Source organism: Alnus glutinosa, chromosome 1 (assembly GCF_958979055.1).
Source record: "Alnus glutinosa chromosome 1, dhAlnGlut1.1, whole genome shotgun sequence".
NCBI classification, from domain to species: domain Eukaryota; kingdom Viridiplantae; phylum Streptophyta; class Magnoliopsida; order Fagales; family Betulaceae; genus Alnus; species Alnus glutinosa.
This window is the reverse complement of record NC_084886.1, coordinates 49,620,339-49,640,939: the sequence shown is the minus strand read 5'-3', so window position 1 is coordinate 49,640,939 and position 20,601 is coordinate 49,620,339. Positions and strand designations below refer to the sequence as shown.

The 20,601-nt window shown below is 37.1% G+C and overlaps 3 protein-coding genes across 4 annotated transcripts; 2 read left to right on the top strand and 1 right to left on the bottom strand.

The window, feature by feature from the left end:
• Positions 1 to 8,274: 8,274 nt before the first annotated feature.
• Positions 8,275 to 10,275, bottom strand: LOC133860614 (probable ribonuclease P/MRP protein subunit POP5). Its single transcript, XM_062296187.1, has 4 exons — positions 10,142 to 10,275; positions 9,745 to 9,935; positions 9,511 to 9,648; positions 8,275 to 8,767 (listed from the first exon to the last, which is right to left on the bottom strand). The coding sequence occupies exons 2-4, from the start codon at positions 9,920 to 9,922 to the stop codon at positions 8,619 to 8,621; spliced, it is 465 nt and encodes a 154-aa protein (XP_062152171.1). The 5' UTR covers positions 9,923 to 9,935; positions 10,142 to 10,275; the 3' UTR covers positions 8,275 to 8,618.
• A 4,387-nt stretch (positions 10,276 to 14,662) lies between these two features.
• LOC133856234 (uncharacterized) lies at positions 14,663 to 16,248 on the top strand. The gene is made up of 2 exons (XM_062291476.1): positions 14,663 to 14,795; positions 15,553 to 16,248. The coding sequence occupies exon 2, from the start codon at positions 15,612 to 15,614 to the stop codon at positions 16,047 to 16,049; it is 438 nt and encodes a 145-aa protein (XP_062147460.1). The 5' UTR covers positions 14,663 to 14,795; positions 15,553 to 15,611; the 3' UTR covers positions 16,050 to 16,248.
• LOC133856207 (pathogenesis-related thaumatin-like protein 3.5) lies at positions 14,664 to 20,520 on the top strand. Of its 2 annotated transcripts, none has more exons than XM_062291475.1 (5): positions 14,664 to 14,795; positions 16,886 to 18,166; positions 18,651 to 19,533; positions 19,604 to 19,871; positions 19,994 to 20,520. In XM_062291475.1, exons 3-5 carry the CDS (start codon positions 19,047 to 19,049, stop codon positions 20,124 to 20,126), a joined length of 888 nt encoding a protein of 295 aa, XP_062147459.1. In that variant the 5' UTR covers positions 14,664 to 14,795; positions 16,886 to 18,166; positions 18,651 to 19,046; the 3' UTR covers positions 20,127 to 20,520. The 2 variants fall into 2 exon arrangements, with proteins under 2 accessions (XP_062147459.1, XP_062147458.1); XM_062291474.1 differs by lacking the exon at positions 14,664 to 14,795 and adding an exon at positions 15,863 to 16,001.
• The last annotated feature ends 81 nt before the right edge of the window (positions 20,521 to 20,601 follow it).

The following is a 20,601-nucleotide window of genomic DNA, read 5'->3' as shown; positions in this document are numbered from 1 at the left end:
ATTTAGACATTGAGAACTTTATCAGACCAGAACATAAGCAAGCAGAGCCAGGGTCGGCTCAATAGTATAGGCAGCTTAGGCCTGTAAAGGCCCCTTAAAAATTGCCTCTACCAAAAAGAGAGAGAGAGAGAGGAGAGGCTATTTAGCATGCTATGAGGACCTAAAAACAAAACAAAAGCTGACAAGGGATGTTTAAAACCTTAAAACATTTCAAACAAAACTACATGTACCCCTTTCTTTTTTCACTTCTTTTTTTTTCATCATTGCTAATCAAATCTTAAATGTAAAAATTTGATTAGTAATTTTGCATCTCAAATTTAGAATGGAAAAAAAAAAAATAGAGGTACTTTGTTGCCTTAACTGATTTACTTGTTTAGTTGAACTCGGTGCACTACTTATATTCATCTTCAAAATCATATCTAATTTTATGTTCTCTGTTTCATATTGTCATACTTGCTGATGCTATCAAATCTTTGTGCTAATTACTTCAGTCAATTGTTGATGTTATCATGTTGCTTCTCAGAATGTGTCGGGGCAGAAGTATTTGAATGTGCATGTGTAATTAAGTTAGAGGGTCTTACTTGTTTTTTACATTTTACATACTTTCTTTGCCCATCTCTTTGGTAGTTAATTTTACAGTTTTTATTGCTAGAGTGTGACGATTCTTTTTTGTTTAATTCACAGGGTGTAGAAGATGTCAGATTCAACATTTGATCTACTTGTTTACCATAATGGGCCACTATCTGGACACAAGATGGCCTATATTGGCGGAGACATTCTGACAATCGCCGGTATAGATACATCACAATTCAAGTTTGGAGATTTGACAAACATTTTGGAATGCTACCTGGAATACGAATACAACAACATACCCAAAATGTACTACAAATTTGATGGTGAGACCAACGAGCAAATACACGGTCTTACCAAAGATGATGATTTCGTTACTCTGAAAGAATGGCTGTTGAATAGTGACAGGAAAAAGCTGCATGTTTTTGTGGATCATGAAGAACCTCTTCCAATTGAAGTGGAAAATCCTGTTTTGCTTTTGACCCAGTCTCCTGCAAAAGTGCCAGCAGTGCAACAGACACCCCAAGAGCCAGCAGTGCAACATCCACCACAACAGCCAAGGAAACAGAGTGATGAGGAGGAGGAGGAGGACATTGAGTTGAGTGATTTTGAGTTGACTGATGGCGAAGAGGAGGACATGTTTGTAGGGAAGGAAAAGGATGTCCTACGCGAACCCAATGATGATATAAATACCTGGTTTCAGACTTGGGATAGAGATTTCAAAGCGGGCATTGAAGTCGATGCAGCAAATGACCTGGACGCGGATTCATATGACAGTGAGTACTTCGACAGTCTAGACAGTGATGAAGAAGACAGTGAATGGTCAACTGTAAAGTGTAAGAAAAGGTATCCCGAGTGGAAGAGAAAGCGGGACTGGAGTCAGACAGTGGAATTGAGTGTAGGGTTGAGGTTTACGAACCCGAAATAATTTAAAGAAGCATTGCAATTATTCGCAGTGCAAAATAATTTCAATTACAAGTATGTGCATAACGACAAAAAACGGGTAATTGCCCACTGCAAATCGTTATGTCACTAGAAAATACATGCCTCCTGGACTCCATGTAGAAAGTATTTTCAGATCAAGACTCTCCATAATGAGCATAACTGTGGCAGTGTTACTACAACAAGAAGGCAACTATAAGGTGGGCTGCAAATCGATATGTAGAGATTTGTCGAGACCAAAGAAACTTTACAACTAGGGCGTTGAGGGAAATGGTACGTCGAGATTACAACGTGCAGATGACAATATTGAGTTGCCATCGTGCAAAGAAGATGGCAATCGATATCATCGATGGAAGAGATGGTTCACAATATTGTCACACCCAAGAGTATTGCAGTGCATTGCGGAAGTGGAATCCCGGTAGCTCGGCTTACATCCAAAGGGACGGAGTGTTCTTCCAGAGGATGTATGTTTCTTTGACAGCATGTAAAGAAGGATTCTTGATAGGATGCAGGCCGATGATATGTGTTGATGCCTGTTTCATTAGGACCAAATGGGGTGGGCAGTTGCATGCCGCAATCGGCCGTGACGGTAATAATGACATATATCCTATTGCATATGCGGTATGCAAGACCGATAACAAGGATACATGGACATGGTTCTTGGTCCAACTGTTGGAGGATATTGGTTATCCGCGGGAGCATATATGGTCGTTCATGTCGGACCGACAGAAGGTAATATCTAATACAATTATCGTATGGTCATTTTTATTTTAATAACATTTGTTTGACATTTATTTTTTGTTTACACAGGGGCTAATCGATGCTCTGGGGGATCTAATGCCTGGCCTCGAACATCGTTATTGTGTTAGGCATCTGCATGCAAACATGAAGGGGAAGGGATGGAATGAGAAGGAGTTCAAGGACGCGTTATGGGGTGCAGCTAGGGCACCTAATGAAGTCCAATTTAAGTACTACCTCTCTGTCATTGGAGGTATGGACAACAAAGCTCTCGAGTACATTGAGGGGGTTGACCCAAAAATGTGGTCAAGGCACGCATTCCGAACCACCAGCTGCAGTGACATCTTGCTAAATAACATCGCCGAGAGCTTTAATGCTTGGGTGTTGGAAGCAAGAGGACAGCCGATACTAACTTGTTTCGAGACTATACGGCGGCAAATTATGAACCGGTTCAGTCAGAAAAATGATGGGGCAGCAACAACACCGAACGTAATTTTGTCCGAAGATTGTGAAGAAGTTGGAGAGAAACAAGTTAGAGGCGAAGAACTATATTTGCCGGTGGAGCAATCAGATGCAGTTTGAGGTCGATAGTGCCCATGAGGCTCGCGCGGGTTGTGGATCTTCAAGAAAGAACATGTGGCTGTGGGAGGTGGCAACTTAATGGTATTCCTTGTCCACATGCAGTTTGTGCAATATACCTCAATAAAGGAAAACCCGAGACTTATGTTAGCCATTGGTATATGATGGATACATACAGAAAGTCCTATGCCTCTGGGATTAGTCTTATGCCTGGCCCCGATGAGTGGCCTGTTGATGAGGGTGTGGGACCTATAGAACCACCGCAGCCAAGGAAATAGCACAGGAGGCCCAAAAAACAGAGGAAAAGAGGAGTTGATGAGCAGCCAGACGAGAGCATTAAAGTGAGTCGCAAGGGATACGATGTGCGGTGTGGAAATTGTGGTGAAAAGGGGCACAATGCTAGGAGTTGCCGCGAACCCGACAACCCAAATAGGAAGAAGTATCCCAAACAGCCTAAGAAACCGAAGGTAGATATTTCTGGTCGAATAACTATATTTCTATATATACTGGTTAAATGACTATATTTCTGTAACTAATGTGTTTGTCAAATATGGGCAGAGAAGCACATCCGATGCAGGGCCATCAGATGCAGGACCATCAGGTGCAGGCACACCAGATGCGGGCGCAGACCCATCTACCCCTGCAGCTCCATTAGGTGCAGGCTCATCTGCCCCTGCAGGTCCATCAGGTCAACCGGCAAGGACACCTCGAAGACAAAGAATACCTCAAGGAACAAGCATACGTCGAAGACCAAGAGAAAGGAGAATGTCTTCCATATACAAGAGGCAACCAAAGGTTAGCCACATACTATTTTTTTTTTTTGTTACCCTATGTGGGCTAGTTAATAGTTATTTAAATACATGTTGATTGACCTATCTCTTGGTTGGGTTGCAGCAAGGTACAACCAATTGAAATAGATTGATATACAAGACAAAGACAAGACACATTTTGTGTTGATGGATGCTTGTATCCGGGTTGTTGATGCACATTTTGTTAATGTATTTTGTTACCTTACTGGGTGTTCATGTGATGTGCACATATTTTGTGTTGTATTGATATTTTGCAAAAAGGGTTGTTGATGTACATATTTGTACATGTTTGATTATTAGATGCACATTTTGTTAATGTATTTAGTTATCCGACTGGATGTGTACTGGATGTGTACTGGTTATTTGAAATCAAGGCACAGGTTGCTCGTGATACATATGTAAAACCCATACGAAGGTACTATTTGTGATACATATGTAAAACCTACGTACCTACTATGATATAGACTAAAACATTAGGTCCTTTATGTGATATTGATTAAAGGGCAATAGAATAAATTGTTTCGACATGAATAAGTGACCAAAATTTGAGCACGAGTATAAATTTGCTGACAAATTACAGCATGAAGGGATAGTGTTTGTGTTTTACATTAAAAACATATTAAAACCCATACGAAGGTACTATTTGTGATATATATATAAAACCTATGTACCTACTATGATATAGACTAAAACGTTATATACTTTATGTGATACTGATTAAAGGGCAATGGAATAAATTGTTTCGACATGAATGAAGTGACCAAAATTTGAGCACGAGTGTAAATTTGTTGACAAATTACAGCATGAAAGGATATTGTTTGTGTTTTACATTAAAAACATATTAAAACCCATACAAAGGTACTATTTGTGATATATATGTAAAACCTAGGTACCTACTATGATATAGACTACAACATTAGGTACTTTCTGTGATACTGATTAAAGGGCAATGGAATAAATTTGTTTCAACATGAATGAAGTGACCAAAATTTGAGCACGAGTGTAAATTTGTTGACAAATTACAGCATGAAGGGATATTGTTTGTGTTTTACATTAAAAACATATTAAAACTCATATTAAGGTACTATTTGTGATACATGTGTAAAACCTAGGTACCTGCTTTGATATAGACTAAAACATTAGGTACTTTCTGTGATACTGATTAAAGGGCAATGGAATAAATTTGTTTCGACATGAATGAAGTGACCAAAATTTGAGCACGAGTGTAAATTTGTTGACAAATTACAGCATGAAGGGATATTGTTTGACATAACATATTAAAAATACTTCTCCAGCAGCTCCATCCATAAAACTTACATACTTCTCATAAATATACAAAATACATATCCAAACTACATAATCTACAATTCATATCTCAAACTACATTTCATTTCATAAGTGCAACACAAGCAATCAACAGAATGGTAAACCATGACAAGAACAAAGCATACATAAAAAATTTATCTCTTCTCTTATAGCTGTCATTTTCCTTCTTTAGACACCTGATGATTTCCATTTGTTTATCATCCCCCTTCTGTGATTGCCTAACTCTTTCCATGCAACTGACATTTTCATTCTCCAAATCTTTAATCCTTGCTACCATAGTACCATTTGCATCCTCTACTTCGTTAAGCTTTTTGGTAATCTCATCTAAGACCTTCACACCCCTTGCACAAGTTGGCTTGTCCAGCCATTTGAAAAATTTCCATGCAGCTTTTATCTGCATGTTGAAGTATAGCATTCAGTTAGCAAAAACTCACTCAAACTACCTATAATTATAACAAAATGCTTACTCTTGAGTTGTAAGTGGCGCAACCCCAAAATTTTCTTTCAGGATTTTCCCTAGTCCACGAGGTCTTCAATGGGGCGGGCAAATCGCAAAAACAGAAATAGGATATGTCAACACGGCCCACTGAGGACGATCCAGATGATGACTTCAAAGAACGAACAACACAAAGCACATAACAAACAAAAAATTGTCTAAATCTTCAAACGGAAATTAAGAAAAGATTAAAAAATTACAATTTTTTAAAAAAAATTTGAGCATAAGAACCGACCTTGTCTACACCACGGGAAACTTCTTTCCTTTTGGAATCTCGTGTGCGACAAGAAGCCATCAATTTTTTTTCCACCCACAACAACCGAAAGTTTCGGTTTTTATAACCTCATCACTTTGCCCAACAATCGACAAGCATTTGTTCCAAAAACCAAAACAAAGATTCAACTAACAATCACAACACACAATCCATACATATAGCACAAAACAAACTTCTAAAAACACAAAAATTGGCAAAATACCTCAGAATGTGCCAACTTGATGAGCGAGCGAAATCCCATTTCTTCTACGTCCGGCCGAGGTTAGGTGATACCTCAGCGAAAAGACGGCAAGTCACGGAGCACCGGCCGGTTCTGTGGAGTCGACGAGAGAGAAATCGAACGAGAGTCCGGGAGGGAGTCGGCCGATCGAGAGGGATTTTAGGGATTAGGGTTCTTCACTTCACAAGTTCATTTTTCACGATGAAACAGACAATTCATTTTTTATTTCATTTTGAGATGAACGATGAAATGATTTAAATTTTTTGTTTGAAATATTTGAGTTTCAGTTAAGTTTCTTAAATTGCAAAACATTTCTCCCCCAAAATAAACAAATGACGTGGGTGTGTGATGTGGAGGTGTTTGGGTGATTTGGAAATTAAGTGGATGCTGACGTGTCTCACTGGACAGGTGTTGACATTTTAGTGGTGCTAAGTGTCAGTGACGTGGCGAGCCGTTAGTTTTTGGACGGAAAAGTAAACCGAAGTACCAATTAGGTCATTTCTCAAAACTTAGGTATCATCTGTGATACAAATTAAAACTCATGGACTAAAAAATAAAATTTTTAAAACTCAGGGACCATAGAGGTACTTAACCCTAATAATAATAATAATAATAATAATAATAATAATAATAAAAAAAAAAAAAAAAAAAAAAAAAAAAAAAACTGATCTATAGACCATGGCTATGAAAGTTTTTATTTATTTTTTTAATTTAAGGACAAAATTATATTTTCACATAAATGATAGGCGTATAATGGACATTTTGTCCATTCTTAAATTAAAGGATTTTCCAATTGAAACATTTTACTAATGAATTCTGCTAATGAGTGCGCTGAGAAGGAACATTAAGAATTAAATTTAAAGCTATATTATTCAATTCTTATTATCCTTTAAAAACACGTGTATTCCACTTTTAATTTGCACGTTCAACCCCACTATCAGCAACCCACTTCAGAGATTGAAAAAGAGAGGATTTTAAAGGAGGATCCTACAACCAGCCACCCACTTCAAATTGAAAAAAAAGGAGAACATTTTAAGGGAGGAGGGACCTGTTATACGGCTTCCGAAATAACACAGAAATTCAGCCGTCTAAAAGAGGATTTTAGGCATTTTAAGGGTACGCAAGACCCGTTTGCCCCAAACAGCTTAAAATGCAAGGCCCATCTACTCGGGATAAATAGCCTCACAAAACCATAAGTTAAGCCACTCAGCTAGGGATGTAAATAAACTAGTTCGTTCGACAACCCGCTCGATTTAACCCGATACTAAAAATGAGTTATATAAATTTAAACATATATATTAGTAATTAAGTAATATATGTTATATATGTTACTTAATATTTATATGTGTGTATTAATTAACATACTAACTAGTTAGTTCATAAACTAACATATTATCTAGTTAATTAATATATACTAAGTAAATGTAATTAACTATATGTTATTCGATATATATATACACTAAATACGCATATGGTATACTAGCTAAGTAAATATTGTATTACATATTAATTATAATACTTTAATAATATGGCTTGAACTTCACTTTGATCACACATTGAAAAATTTAATAGTCTACCTTGAGCTCTAGTTGAGCCAAACTTGTCGAGTAACCCGGTTCGGTTCGACTTGAATGTCATTCTCAATAAGCTCGAGCTCGCCCGAATTTTAAACTAGCTAAGCTTGAAAACGCATTTTATAGCTCATAAACGAGCCAGTTTTGAAATCTTAAAACTCAACTCGACTTGATTCGATTACATCCCTAAACTCAGGAATAGGAATAAGGCTAACCAACTCAAAGTCAAGAGTCAAACATAAAGAACAGGAGACGAGCTTCCGCAAGTAACATTTTAGAAAGAGACGATCTGTGGCCTGTGGTCCATTTCCCCTCTGGCCTGTTGACACTATTCTAATATGTTCAACCTCCTTTTAATTGACTCCATTCTTACAGGAAAAGAAGCAAAACTTCCCATTAGAGAAGAATATTTTTTGGGATCCAAAGTTTACGCAAAAGAAGATTATAATTGTGCCGATGAGGACAAAAGTGAGAGTATTTACTATCTGCCTGGCTTGTTAAGAAAAAGGAGAGAGCTGTTGTGGCCACACTCAACACAAAATAGAGCTGAGCCTGTGTATTTCCAGACTCTTCCATTCATATACCCAGAAAAGGAAACTGGAATCCTCATAATCTGATAAACAACTTGAAATGAAATAATGCATCTAAAAATGGTTAATTCCATGACTTGCTAATTTGGTATATAAGTTCTGAAAGTTGATTCAATCAGTCTGAATCAGATGTCTGTATCAGGTAACCCAATCAAATATCAAATTTGAAACCATCTTCCACGTGTCACCTAAGGCCTAAAAGTTAGAGCTCTCTCACATAGAGCCCATGAGGCATAGGATTCAGGAGAAACAGAAAGAAGTTCACAGACTCGAAACGAAGTAAAACAGGATAGTAAAGCAACTTCTGGCATAGTTTGGAAAGTAAGACCAGATAACACATAAGCTCTTCTAAGGCAACTGAATAAAAAGCAAACAAATAGTACTCAAAAATTGAGAGGAAGATTGTTTACATACTCAGAAAGAGAAAACAATTTGAGATCAAAAGGCACAAACTATCATACAACCATGATTGAGCTGTAGGTCACCACGGATGCAGGACTTTAGTGCTCCAAAACTTTGATCTTATCAAGACAGTTTTGCATCTGCTGAGTAGCATCAGCTGAGAGACGAGCCCCAACTATAAGTTTGTACTGTTCAAATTTCAGTTCATCGCACTTCAAGGCTGCGTTTTTACAAGCCTTGATGCTCCCTGGCACAAAGAAAAGGATTTGTTATTAAAAGTTCATTTTTGAAATATGATGGCAAAGTTCAGTATGCCAATATTATTATATTAGCCTAGGTTTGCTTCTTTGTGAAGGTAGCAATGAGGTGATATAAGTTACTGAAGTAATGCAAAGTATGATATACACAACATGTAATCATCCAATCTATAAAAGATCTTCTCATGAATATTAAGAAAAACATTGTGCTCATGATCGAAAATTATGTCTAATCGTGATAATTATAAGTGTGGGTGCTTGAATAAATAAATTCCAATAGCAAGCTAATAAGCATAGCTTATGCAGTCTATTGCGGTACACTTCACACAATTTTTACTTATAAATAGAAAATTACAAAAAGAAGCTCTTCACAAATTCTTCAAACTCAATAATGATAGAAACAATGTTGGCAAATGTCCCAGTAACATTAAAACTAAAACTTCCTAATTTCATTTTCTTGTAAATTTAAATCTGCAGAAATTATATTCAAGTATATTGAAGGACACACGAAAAAAGATCAAACACGATTGCTAGCATCTAAGAGAGCCGTTATATACACATAGACACACACACACACACACACACATACATAAGCATTACAACATGCCCTTAGAGTTTCCATCTGGGAATTTTTTGGCTCCGTTATATAGATATAGACACACACACACACACACATATACATAAGCATTACAACATGCCCTTAGAGTTTCCATCTGGGAATTTTTTGGCTTACCACTTAGGTCCAATAAGTTGAATAGCACGGGGCAATTTCCAATGCTCCTAACCATGGTAATCGCAGACCAAACCTTTTGGTACTCCTCCCTTGAGGCTCTAATAATGCAAACCTTTGTAATGGGATTCACATACTTTACTACACAAAAACACCACAACTTCACAGATAAATTGAAAGACATGACAAGAAACTGAATTCGAAGAAAAACAAAAACTTGCGACATGGGTACTTTACCTTGGAACGACCCAAGCGATGAAGCAAGACCACACTCTCCAAAGTTCACAAGAATGCTGTCTTTGATTGCCTTTGAGACATTGAATTGGGTTATGATAATGGGATCGTCTCCCACAAGTTCTCTATTGGGATCCAAGAAAACTTCCACAACCATGTACCTGTTTTTGAATCCCACCATGATCGTTCTTTACCTAGCGTACAACACACCCAACTTGTCAGATCAAAGCAATTGAATTCACAAAAAGAATACGATCTATAAATAGAGGGAAAACAAAAAACTTAGCTTTGGCTGTGAAAATTGTAACTTTCTAATTGAAAAAATCGAATATTCAAAAAAATATCTCAAAATTTATTTTTCTCTAAACGGAAAAATTATAAAAAACAAGGAAAAATTTACCAAATTGATCACTAAAAGCAGTGAAATTCTGGAAGGATCCGATTGGCGGAACGACGTCGTTCTCCACTGTAACTGTTTCGCGGGAAAACCCCAACCCTAACCCTATTCATTGAATTCATGAAACAAAGGTCAAAGGAGGGCTAAACGGCAATTGGCAAATCTTTTTGCCTATGAACGACGTCGTACAAAAAAGTTGGACCAAGACTTGAAAGTTTCTTCGGCTCGAAGTACTTGTGTAGCGTAAGGCCCAATTCCCAAAGTCCATTTCAGGCCCAAAATCCAAAACCCACTTCGGCTCTTCGCGACCCACTAAACGACGAAGAAGGAAAGTAAACGTTACGGTACCCTGAAAGACGGTGGTTGTTCGCAACGTAACAATCCATGATACGCCGTTAAAGTCTACGTTCCCATCAAAGAACGAGCCCCGTTAAAAAAAGAATAAATTTATGACTACCACGTGATTTGAATTGCTTCCTATTTTTTAATTTTTAAAATTAGCTGTCTGAATATTTTATACTCGTGATAGATCGTTCCGTTAGTTTGTTCGTTCAAATTTATTACAGGGATAATCGTAGAATTGATCTTTATAATTGACCTAAATTATAAATTACTCTATATGGTATCAATATGAATTTAGAGATCCTTATGGTTAGCTTAATTTACAAATCGATCACTTGAATCAAATTTCGTTAAATTTTTTAACAAATTTTGTTAAAAGCCACGTAAGCGCCACATTTACTAATAAGATGATGACATGTGTCCATTTTAATAAAAAATAAATATACTAAAAATGTTTTTTTTAAAAATTAAATTAATTTTTTTTTAAAAAAAAAAAAAACCGGCAACCACCCATTTGCTTTTTTCTTCTTCTTCTTCTTCTTCTTTTTTTTTTTTTTTAAAAAAAATAAGTGTTATTTATTTATTAAAATAGACGCATGTCACCATTTTATGAGAAATGTTACATGTTCTTAAACTTTTACAAAAGAAGCCTTACTAAGATGATGTAGAGCTTATTTATTGGTACCCGTAACATTTCTTTTTATTAATTATTTTGATCATTTCTTTCTTAAAAAAAAAAATTTATTTTGATTATTTCCAATAAATAAGCTACATATCAGTTAGTAAGGCTTCCTTTATAAAAAATTAAGTGCATGTAGCATTTCTCCCATCTTATTGGCGTTGATGTGGCACTTATGTGGCGTTTGACGAAATCTGTCAAAATTTTTAACGGAATTTGATTCCAATGATCGATTTGTAAATTAAGTCAATCACAAAGATTTCTGAATTCGTGTTAATATTACATATATATATATATATATATATATATATATATATATATATATATTAATTTTATTAAAAATTAAATCTAAAAAATAAACAAAGAAGTGGAAGAAATTTGTAAACGTAGCCTCCTTGGTACTCGTGAAGTCCAGCAATCAAAACCCAAACTGCAACAGCTAAATCAAGCACAGAAGAAACCGAAGAAGTGAAGAACAAATCTGGGCAGCACCCAGATCAAGCACCCGTCTAAACAAGGAAATCATAGACTGCACCGATAAGGCAAATGAAGACCAAATCTGCAACACCCAACTCAAACAAGAAGGATTGAATCTCCAATACCCAAACTCAATCAAAGATTTATTCTGCAATACCCAATCACGCGTGGATGCCATGAACGAAAATGAGCAAGGCGGAAATCCATATATCATATATAAAAAAGAAAAAAATCAGAAATTTTCTGTACCATCAGTTTAAACTCGAAGGCTACATCTACGGAATGAAATAAATACACCATTCTATTGATCATTTATAAAAGAAATGAAAAATCTGAGTACCTGTGTTACATGGGCTCTCAGCTTTAATTCGGGAACTCAAGCAAAACCCACCAAAGCAACCTACGCTTTTGATTTTATTTCCTACAGATCACAAAAATTTGAAGCTCAGCTGCAAAGAACCGGAAAGAACCGTGAAATCAAGCACATCTTGGTTGCGATTGTGAAAACACAAAGCTTTTCGGGTAGAAGAAGAAGATGAAGAGGTTGAAGTAGACTCTTTTTCTTCTTCTTCTTTTTTTTTTTTTTTTTTTTTTTAACATTTTTCGTCTTTTAGGATTTATTTATTTTATTTTAATTTTTAATAAAATAACAAGAATAATTTTTAGACAAAAATACAGATGCGACAGTACCAGTCTACAGTAAATTTATGAAAAATGTTAGATTTACAACACCAATACAACAACTGTACAACAGTCCCTCACATGAGAGTGAGTCCCATATACTGAGGTTCACCCTCATGTGAAGGGTTGTTGTGCAGTTGTTGTATTGATGTTATACAAAAATCAAATTCCTAAATTTAAAGGAAAATGATCAAAACACTCGCAATGCACAACAATGACACAACATCAAGGCATATTGGAGTGGAGCACGCACATTGAGTCCAACCCTAATATACTTTGGTGTTGTATCATTATTGTAAAAAAAAAAAAAAAAAAAAAAAATACAAAGATCACTCTCCGTAAAGTCAAAGCGTAAGTTTACTCAAAGATTTATCATTTTTTTATTTTATTTTTAAGAAAAAAAAAAAGCCAAAGAAGTGACGAAAGAGAGAGAGAGAGAGGCGTTGTTGGACACGTGACGGACACAACGGTTAGGTATGAACTACGGAAGTCCGTCAAAGGTCATCTCTCTCTTGCTACTCATCACATTTATGTGACCTATTTATCATCAAATCGGTTAGTGTGATATTTAATTTAATTTTTTTTTTCTTTTTAAAGCGATTGAAAGTATTTAACACACTTTACAGTAATAGGGTTCTTTTTATTTCATTTGAAATATAAGGTATCAATTTTATTGTAGAATTTAAAGTTAGCATATTTAAAAGTGTACATGATACCATATTATTAAATTTTTTAAAGAAGCGTTAAAATTGACATTATGTATCTTTAGATACATCAACTTTAAATTCTTACAATCAAATGAAAGGATCACGATCATCTTAAATTATTTATCCAAATTTGAGAAATTTCAGGTAGGTAATTGTGATAAACTATTTATGAGATATACTTGACACGATAACTGGTTGACAACCCAATTATTTAATTAGGTGGGTCTCATAAGTAGTCTCTCACAATCACCTGTCCAAATTCAGACAAATAATCTAATCCCAAATGATATAGAGAGGATTCGTATCCACGACAATCAATATAAAATAAGCCTATTAATAGTATAAAGTGAATGTAAAAAGTAATATTACTCTTCCTGAAATGGGTATGAGCTATTTTATTTGTAAAAAATTAGGGGTAATTATCATTTCCCCCCATGAACTACCAACTTTTGCGCAAAGCCTCCACAAACTACCAACTCGGCCAAAATAGAGCATTCAACTACAAAAAACAACCATTTTTCCCCCTTTCCGTCAGTCAAATGGGTTAAAACAAACGGTCAACGGGTCACGTAACCGTCACACGCCGTTTTACCCTCATTTCCTTCCTCTTTTCCCCTATGAACTACCACCATCTTCCAACATGCCCCCATGTAAAACGGCACATGACCCGTTGACTGTTTCTTTTAACCCCTCTAACTGACGGAAGGGGAAAAATGGTTGTCTTTGGTAGTTGAATGCTCTATTTTAGTCGAGTTGGTAGTTCATGGGGGCACCGCGTATTTTTTGGTAGTTCATGGAGGGAAAATGTAATTACCCCAAAAAATTATTTGTGTATTTAACCGTGTATATAGTACAATGTCATTTAAAATGTTTAAATAATGTGACTAATATTCACTACGTGTTAACATTCACATCGTAGGAGGTAACAAAATGAAATATTAATCAAAATAATAACTTTTTTTCATTTTACTTGAAATTTTGATTTTTTTAAATAACTTTTTTTTTTTATCAATTACATTTTAAAATTATTATTTTTCAAACGACACCTTTTGAAACAGCTATATCAAATATAGCTAGACCTTTTTGCCAATCAACGTCGTACAAAAATGTTGGACCAAGACTTGAAAGCTGCTTCGGGTCCAAGTAGTCGTGTAGAATAAGGCCCAAATCTGAAGTCTTTCAGGCCCAAAATCCAAAGTAAACGTTACGGTACCCAGAAAGACGGTGGTAGTTCGCGACGCGTCAATCCCTGATACGCCGTAAAAGTCTACGTTCCCATCAAAGAACGAGCCGTTAAAAAAGGGCTAGAGAGAGAGAGACGTTGTGAGGCACGTTACGGAGAAAAGGAATAGGTATGAACTTTGGAAGTCCGTCACTCTCGTTCGCTCCGCATATTATCCCACTTTCGTAGGATATTTTCATGTGTTTACGAGAAAAAAACCAAACTTTCATTTGCCCGGAATTTGATTTTCATTTCATTTGCATTTTCCCTGTCTCCACCTCTCACTCACTGTCTCATCTAACTCGCTTTCTCCTAACTTGGACGTCAACCCCACCCACTCTGGGTCTCCTCCTTTATTTTTATAAATACCCAACCCACTCCCCTTCTATTTTCTACGCTTTTTTCTCTCCTCTAGCTAACTTAGCCCTAGGCACTGTGTAGAGAGAGTTCCAGAGAGAGAGGCAGAGGGTATTTTGTTTTTTTTTTTTGGTTTTTTTGTTGACAGGTTGTGAGGAGGCTTGGCTGCTTCATTTTTGGGACGACAACGAAGTGAGTTTTTTTTTTTCTTTCCTTTCTTTCTTTTAAAGATGATCTCTTGGCTATTATGGGTGTGTTTATAATTTGGTTTCCGTGTTTTGTGGGAATTAAAGGTCCTAGCTTTACCTTATATTCGTGCAACTGAAGACCCATGTATCATTTTTAGTGTATTTGGTTGGTTCTTGTCAATATTTCTGGTGTTTGCTATTTGGAAAGGGGTTTCAGTTGGTGGGAGTTCAGATCTGTTGCTGAAATTACTCTTGCTGTAATTATATGGCACTACTTACGTGAATAGAGAGATAGAAAGAGTAAAATTTACTGATGGAGGAGGAAAGACCCGGAAGTTGACAGTTTCACTGTATTAATGTGTGAAAATTTTCCATTTTATACAACCCCATGTGCTTTTTTCTTTAATAAAAAATTATTGGTCTCTGCCTATATTAGCAAATTTGAGGCAACCTTTGGTTCCAAGGGAATATGAAAACCATATGGACAAGTGGGGGAAATATTTTAAAGAAGCTGTCTTGTTTTCAAGTGGAGATTATTATTGTATGATATAAAAATGTAGAATCTCGGACATTCTAGTTTACTTTACGCTTTTTATGATTTGAATGAGAGAGTAAGGTCTCGATAGATAGATCTTAGTTCATTTGCCCCACATAATTGTGAAGGAAATCATTTAGCAATGCTGAGAGCTAGGCATGATCGTATTGTCATCTCTTTGGAGCGGGAATTTGACGAATTTTCTGTGTTGTGTTGGGCTCTGCAGAGAGGTTTGGAGTTCGGAGTCTATAAAGTTTGAACTTAAGAAGTCGATTTGCAGAAGCAATGGATGTATATGGCAAATCCATGGTAGCAGCACCTGCAAATGTTATTTATCTGTCAACTATACTAGGCCGAGACGGGCCAATTCCTGTTCACAAATGCGACTGGAAATGTGAAAATGAACATGTTTGTGGAAATATGTACCGCTGCAAACTGACAGGGCTGACTCACATATGTGACAAAAACTGTAACCAGAGAATCCTGTATGATAACCAGAGCTCCCTTTGCAGAGCAAGCAGACAAATTTTCCCCCTTACACCGTCGGAGGAACAGGCTGTGAGGGGTGTCCGAAGGAAGCTTGAGGCAGAGAATTCCCCCAATGATAGCTGTGCTTTTAAGCGCAGACGGGATGCGCAGTTCCATCCTTCTCCTTTTGAGAGATCCTTCTCTGCGGTCAGTCCACTCTGCAGCCAAGTTGGAGATGGCATGGATATGAGCTAGATTTTTAATATAACTGAAAAGACTACTATTATCTTTCTTAATCATATTCCTTTGAAATTTTCCTTCTTTTTCATGGAACTGTTATGGATAATAGGACCTAATTTGCTAGCATAATGGTGGGCCTGATGTGTCCTACCTGTCTGTAGGAACGCTATATATTTCTACTAGTATGATTTAATGCAATTTAGCTCTTTCACTAGTTTCACTATTGAATGGGGATGTTAAACAGGATCTGTTCACTGGTTTATGAAGCTTGAGTTGAAATTTGTTTCTTTCTTTGCTGGTCTGAGCTGAACTATGAGAGCTAGAGGGTGGTTTCAGGTCTTTTGTTAGACTTGAATAATTTGGTTCAACATTGCAGTATTGATTGTAGTGGTGTACTTAAATTTGATCTTTTCATTTTCCTTCCTTTCTATAATTAGTTTGTGGTGAATTCTGTAACTTTTAGTTAATTCTATTGTAGAAAGGCAATTATGTAGTCATATGTACGTATTCAGCTACTGGGTCACCCATGGAATTTTTTATTGGTTGTCTGACGGTAAACTTACTTGGTTATATTGCTTTATTTTGCACAGCTTTACAGGTTAAAAGCAATGATCTGGTTTTATGCCTGTATTTCATTTTCATCGTTCTTTTTATCAGATTTTGCTTTTCACCAATTTGAATTTATATATGGATTCCTGAAGTGATTGTTACTTTTGCAGGTTTCAAGTGTGCTATGCAGGAGAGTTTAAAAATACTAATTGCTTGAATGAATGAAATCTTATGTTTTACAAGTTTCTCTTAGTGATAATAAGAAGTTTATGACTTATGATGATTATTCCATTGTCATGTAGGTAATTCTGCTGTTTTTCTTGATGGAGAACAAAGCTGCACCGGATAATGCTGATGAACTGAAGAAATGGTATCATTCCTGGCTGTTTCTAGCATTTGGGTTGTTTGAGGCAGTATATTGTAGAAACATGGTCAGCTCAGTCTATCTACTGAACTTACAGCTAACTTTATATTGCTAATGACACATAGCAATATGGAAGAATGCCGACTGCTGAATAACTTCCTTAGTCCCCTCCTTATACTTCTTGCTGAATTAGTCCTCTCTTAATGCATCCATGTTGAGAAAGAGGACTCACAGAAGACCTTATGCTTGGCTATTCTTGGACTTATCTGTTTGTGATATTCATCTCTCTTGGTTTGATGGTGAAAGTACTTTTACTGGAGTCTGGATTTGCTGACTGATGCTGGCCATACTTTTTGGTGATTCGGAGAATCTGCCTTGCAGTCTCTTCTCTTTGGACTACGTGGGAGCAAGGATATATTTTTGTCATTACCTTAAGCCAATGGCTTTGAAGTAGCTCGCATAAGCCAACTGTGCTTCATCCTCATGCTGGTTGGCCACCTCTATTGAGGTAGGCCAGCCCTCTGCTCAGAGTCTTTGTGGTTTGCTGATAGATTTGCTAGCTGGGACAAATCGTTCAGGGCTGGCTTTTCTTGAAGTTATTGGGACTTCGCTGGCAAAGGACCATCTTTTTAGCCTGAATCGCAGGAGAGCAAGCAATTGTTAATGGTATTTACTCCAACATTATGAACCAGGCTAAAGACCATTTTGAATCCCTACAGCGATATCCACCCTGGTATTTAGTCACATAGCTATTTCTGTTCAAGCCCTAGTAAATCTACAGCCTACGGGTCCATAAGATGCTAATTGTAAACCTAAAATGGTGGAAAGGAGCTTACCCTACTGATTGCTAATCTATTAGGAAACAGCACTGTTGTTTTCCAAGGATATTATGGGATCCATTCTATTTGATTTTCTACCATTGAACAATGATTTGTAGACTACGTTTTGGATTCAGTAAGATTAATTTGTCTCCCTTTGCTGGGTGGATTCAATATTGTTCTCAACGGATGTAATTGATGTGGTACCCAATTCCCTTACTTGGGAGAATTAATCCTAGTTTTCTTATTCTTTTTTTATTCAAGATAGATCATGGTACTGGGAAGAAGACAATTATTTCTGACAGATGAAACCCACAAGGAGCTGTGGCCACCTTTATGTTGTATTTCTCAATAGCCAAGATGAAGTTGGTCACAGCTGCTGCTGCTTGTTTAAGTAACAGGTAATAGTTTTTCGGATTAAAGTTAGTCTAAACAGAACCGTGGCACGTGCGGGTACGTGTATGTATGTGTACGTACTATTACGTGCGCACGCAAGGCCACTCATCTGTATCCTATTTATTACACATTTTACATCATTTGATGTGTTTCAAGTAGGTGACGTGAAAAGTCAATTAAAACACGTTAAGACTAGGTGTCAGTTGGTGTAAATTGGCTTTGTCTCGCAATGTAAATAATAAACATAATGAGTAAGAGATTGAAGATGGGAGCTTTGTAAAATGGTTGGTTACATGCTGACCTCCCTGCAAGTGTCCCTCTTTCCATTTGATTCTCTGGCCTAGCTCTACCCGTCAGATTGAAACCAGATCTGATACTTTCCTCTATATTTAGGAGGATAGAAAGTGATTTACATTGTTTTTTAAAAAGAAAATTCTCCTTTAATATATGTTTCTTTTAACTGTAAGAATCCGTGCCACCTTTTTTCAGGGCCGTTCTATGGATTTTATTACGTGGATCGAATCTGAACTGCCCAATGGATCGGTGAAAGGGAACTTGTCACAGAGAGAGAGAGAGATCATTTAGCTTTCATCGTGTATAATATGTCCCATGCAATGGCTGCTAAAGAAAGGAATTGCTTCTTAATGAGGCCATCCAAGATTAAAGAAATACTAAACCCAAAAAGGTCTTCTTGTGGCTGAGAATTTCATCAAAGCAACGCAACCCCTTGTCTCTGTATTGTCATAGCACACAATTCTTCCCCGCCTCGCAGATTCTTCAAGTTACAAATAAAGGAAATGGCCCTTCTCTGTAGCTCTCTCACCCCCTACCTATTCGCCTGAAGATAGGACAACTAACAGAACAACCAGGAATCCTCAACAACCAATGATGACATCCAGGATGTTCCTTAGTCAATTTATTGTTCTCATTCCCTTTTTCTTCTCTTGCTCATACTCTACCACATTCACCATAACAAACAACTGCCCCCATACAATATGGCCTGGCACGCTTGCGGGTGCAGGCACACCTCAACTTGGAACAACTGGATTCCGGTTGGACTTTGGCCAAAGCGTTAAAATTCCGACTACTCCAGGATGGTCAGGACGAATATGGGCAAGGACAGGCTGCATTTTTGATGAGTTGGGAGTTGGCAAATGTCAAACAGGAGACTGTGGGGGAAGGCTGGAATGTGATGGCATTGGTGCCACTCCACCAACATCCCTCTTTGAAATAACCCTTGGAGCAGGCAATGAGAAAGATTTCTACGATGTCAGCATGGTAGATGGCTACAATTTGCCGCTTATTGCTGCACCTAGTGGAGTGTATGGAGCATGTAACGCCACCGGCTGTGCTTCAGATATCAACAATATGGGTAAGAGTATTATTTACCATTGCTTGACCGGTGCCCAACCCATCTAAATTGCAACTTTGAAATGAAACAGGTTGTCCAAAGGAGCTTCAGGTGGTAGGCGGAGGTGAAGAGGGAGGAGGGGTTGTTGCATGCAAGAGTGCATGTGAGGCATTCAGGTTGGACGAGTACTGCTGCAGCGGAGAGTTTGCCAACCCAACGACATGCCAGCCGTCATTCTATTCGACCATTTTTAAGAGGGCTTGTCCAAGGGCTTATAGCTATGCTTTTGATGATGGCACCAGCACCTTCACCTGCAAGGCTAACGATTATGGCATTGTTTTCTGCCCTGGTGTTAATGGGTACCGTTTCTAAATTCTACTGCTTCATTTTATTTTATTTTATTTTTTCTATTTACAGCAGCAGATACACAAGTCGTATACATGCTGCCACTCCTGAAATATGAGAATAATTTGTGACGCAGTATGAGAAAATCAGACACAACTCCAACTCGAGAGCAGAGCAATGGAGAAGACGCGGGAATGGTTTCTTCGTCAAGCATACTCCTACCCCTTCCACTGCCAATCCTCCTACTCACCTTAAACTTTTTCTTCTGAACATACACCATTACATTACAGCCTTGGCAGCATACAAGGATTCTACAAAAGAAACTCACTCGTCCCTTTGAAAGGAAATATTGACTGAACCAGGCACAGGCGACTGCGAAAAGGATCAAGAAATTAGAAATTTAGAACTATAAGATTTCTTTTGTAGAGGGATTGAGATCGCATCACATTTAATATGTTTACCCTTCGATATTCAGGTTGAGAGGGTGATAAAGAGACGTCAGTTTAATGGTTTAAGAAAGAAATTAGGGAGAAAAAAAATTATGCATTCCTTGTGAGTTTGATGTAGTAGTTTTCTTGGCCAACTAACTTGTAGCAAGCAAAAGCAGATCAATGTATTTTTAAAATTGCAAGAAATTCATTAACCAGCCTGAAGAAAACAGAGTCAATTGAAGAAAAGAATAAGAATATATACTCCTATAGCTTTTAAGAATTTAAGCACCAATGACCATTGCTATACTACCAT

Excerpts from the sequence above, each read along its gene's own strand:
- LOC133860614 (XM_062296187.1), bottom strand. The coding sequence starts at position 9,922 with ATGGTGGGATTCAAAAACAGGTACATGGTTGTGGAAGTTTTCTTGGAT. Across the intron at positions 9,649-9,744 it reads ATCGCTTGGGTCGTTCCAAG|TAAAGTATGTGAATCCCATT; the intron begins GTAAAGTACCCA and ends GTTTTTGTGTAG. Across the intron at positions 8,768-9,510 it reads CAACTTATTGGACCTAAGTG|GGAGCATCAAGGCTTGTAAA; the intron begins GTAAGCCAAAAA and ends TCTTTGTGCCAG.
- LOC133856234 (XM_062291476.1), top strand. The coding sequence starts at position 15,612 with ATGGATGTATATGGCAAATCCATGGTAGCAGCACCTGCAAATGTTATT.
- LOC133856207 (XM_062291475.1), top strand. The coding sequence starts at position 19,047 with ATGATGACATCCAGGATGTTCCTTAGTCAATTTATTGTTCTCATTCCC. Across the intron at positions 19,534-19,603 it reads TTCAGATATCAACAATATGG|GTTGTCCAAAGGAGCTTCAG; the intron begins GTAAGAGTATTA and ends GAAATGAAACAG. Across the intron at positions 19,872-19,993 it reads TTCTGCCCTGGTGTTAATGG|TATGAGAAAATCAGACACAA; the intron begins GTACCGTTTCTA and ends TTTGTGACGCAG.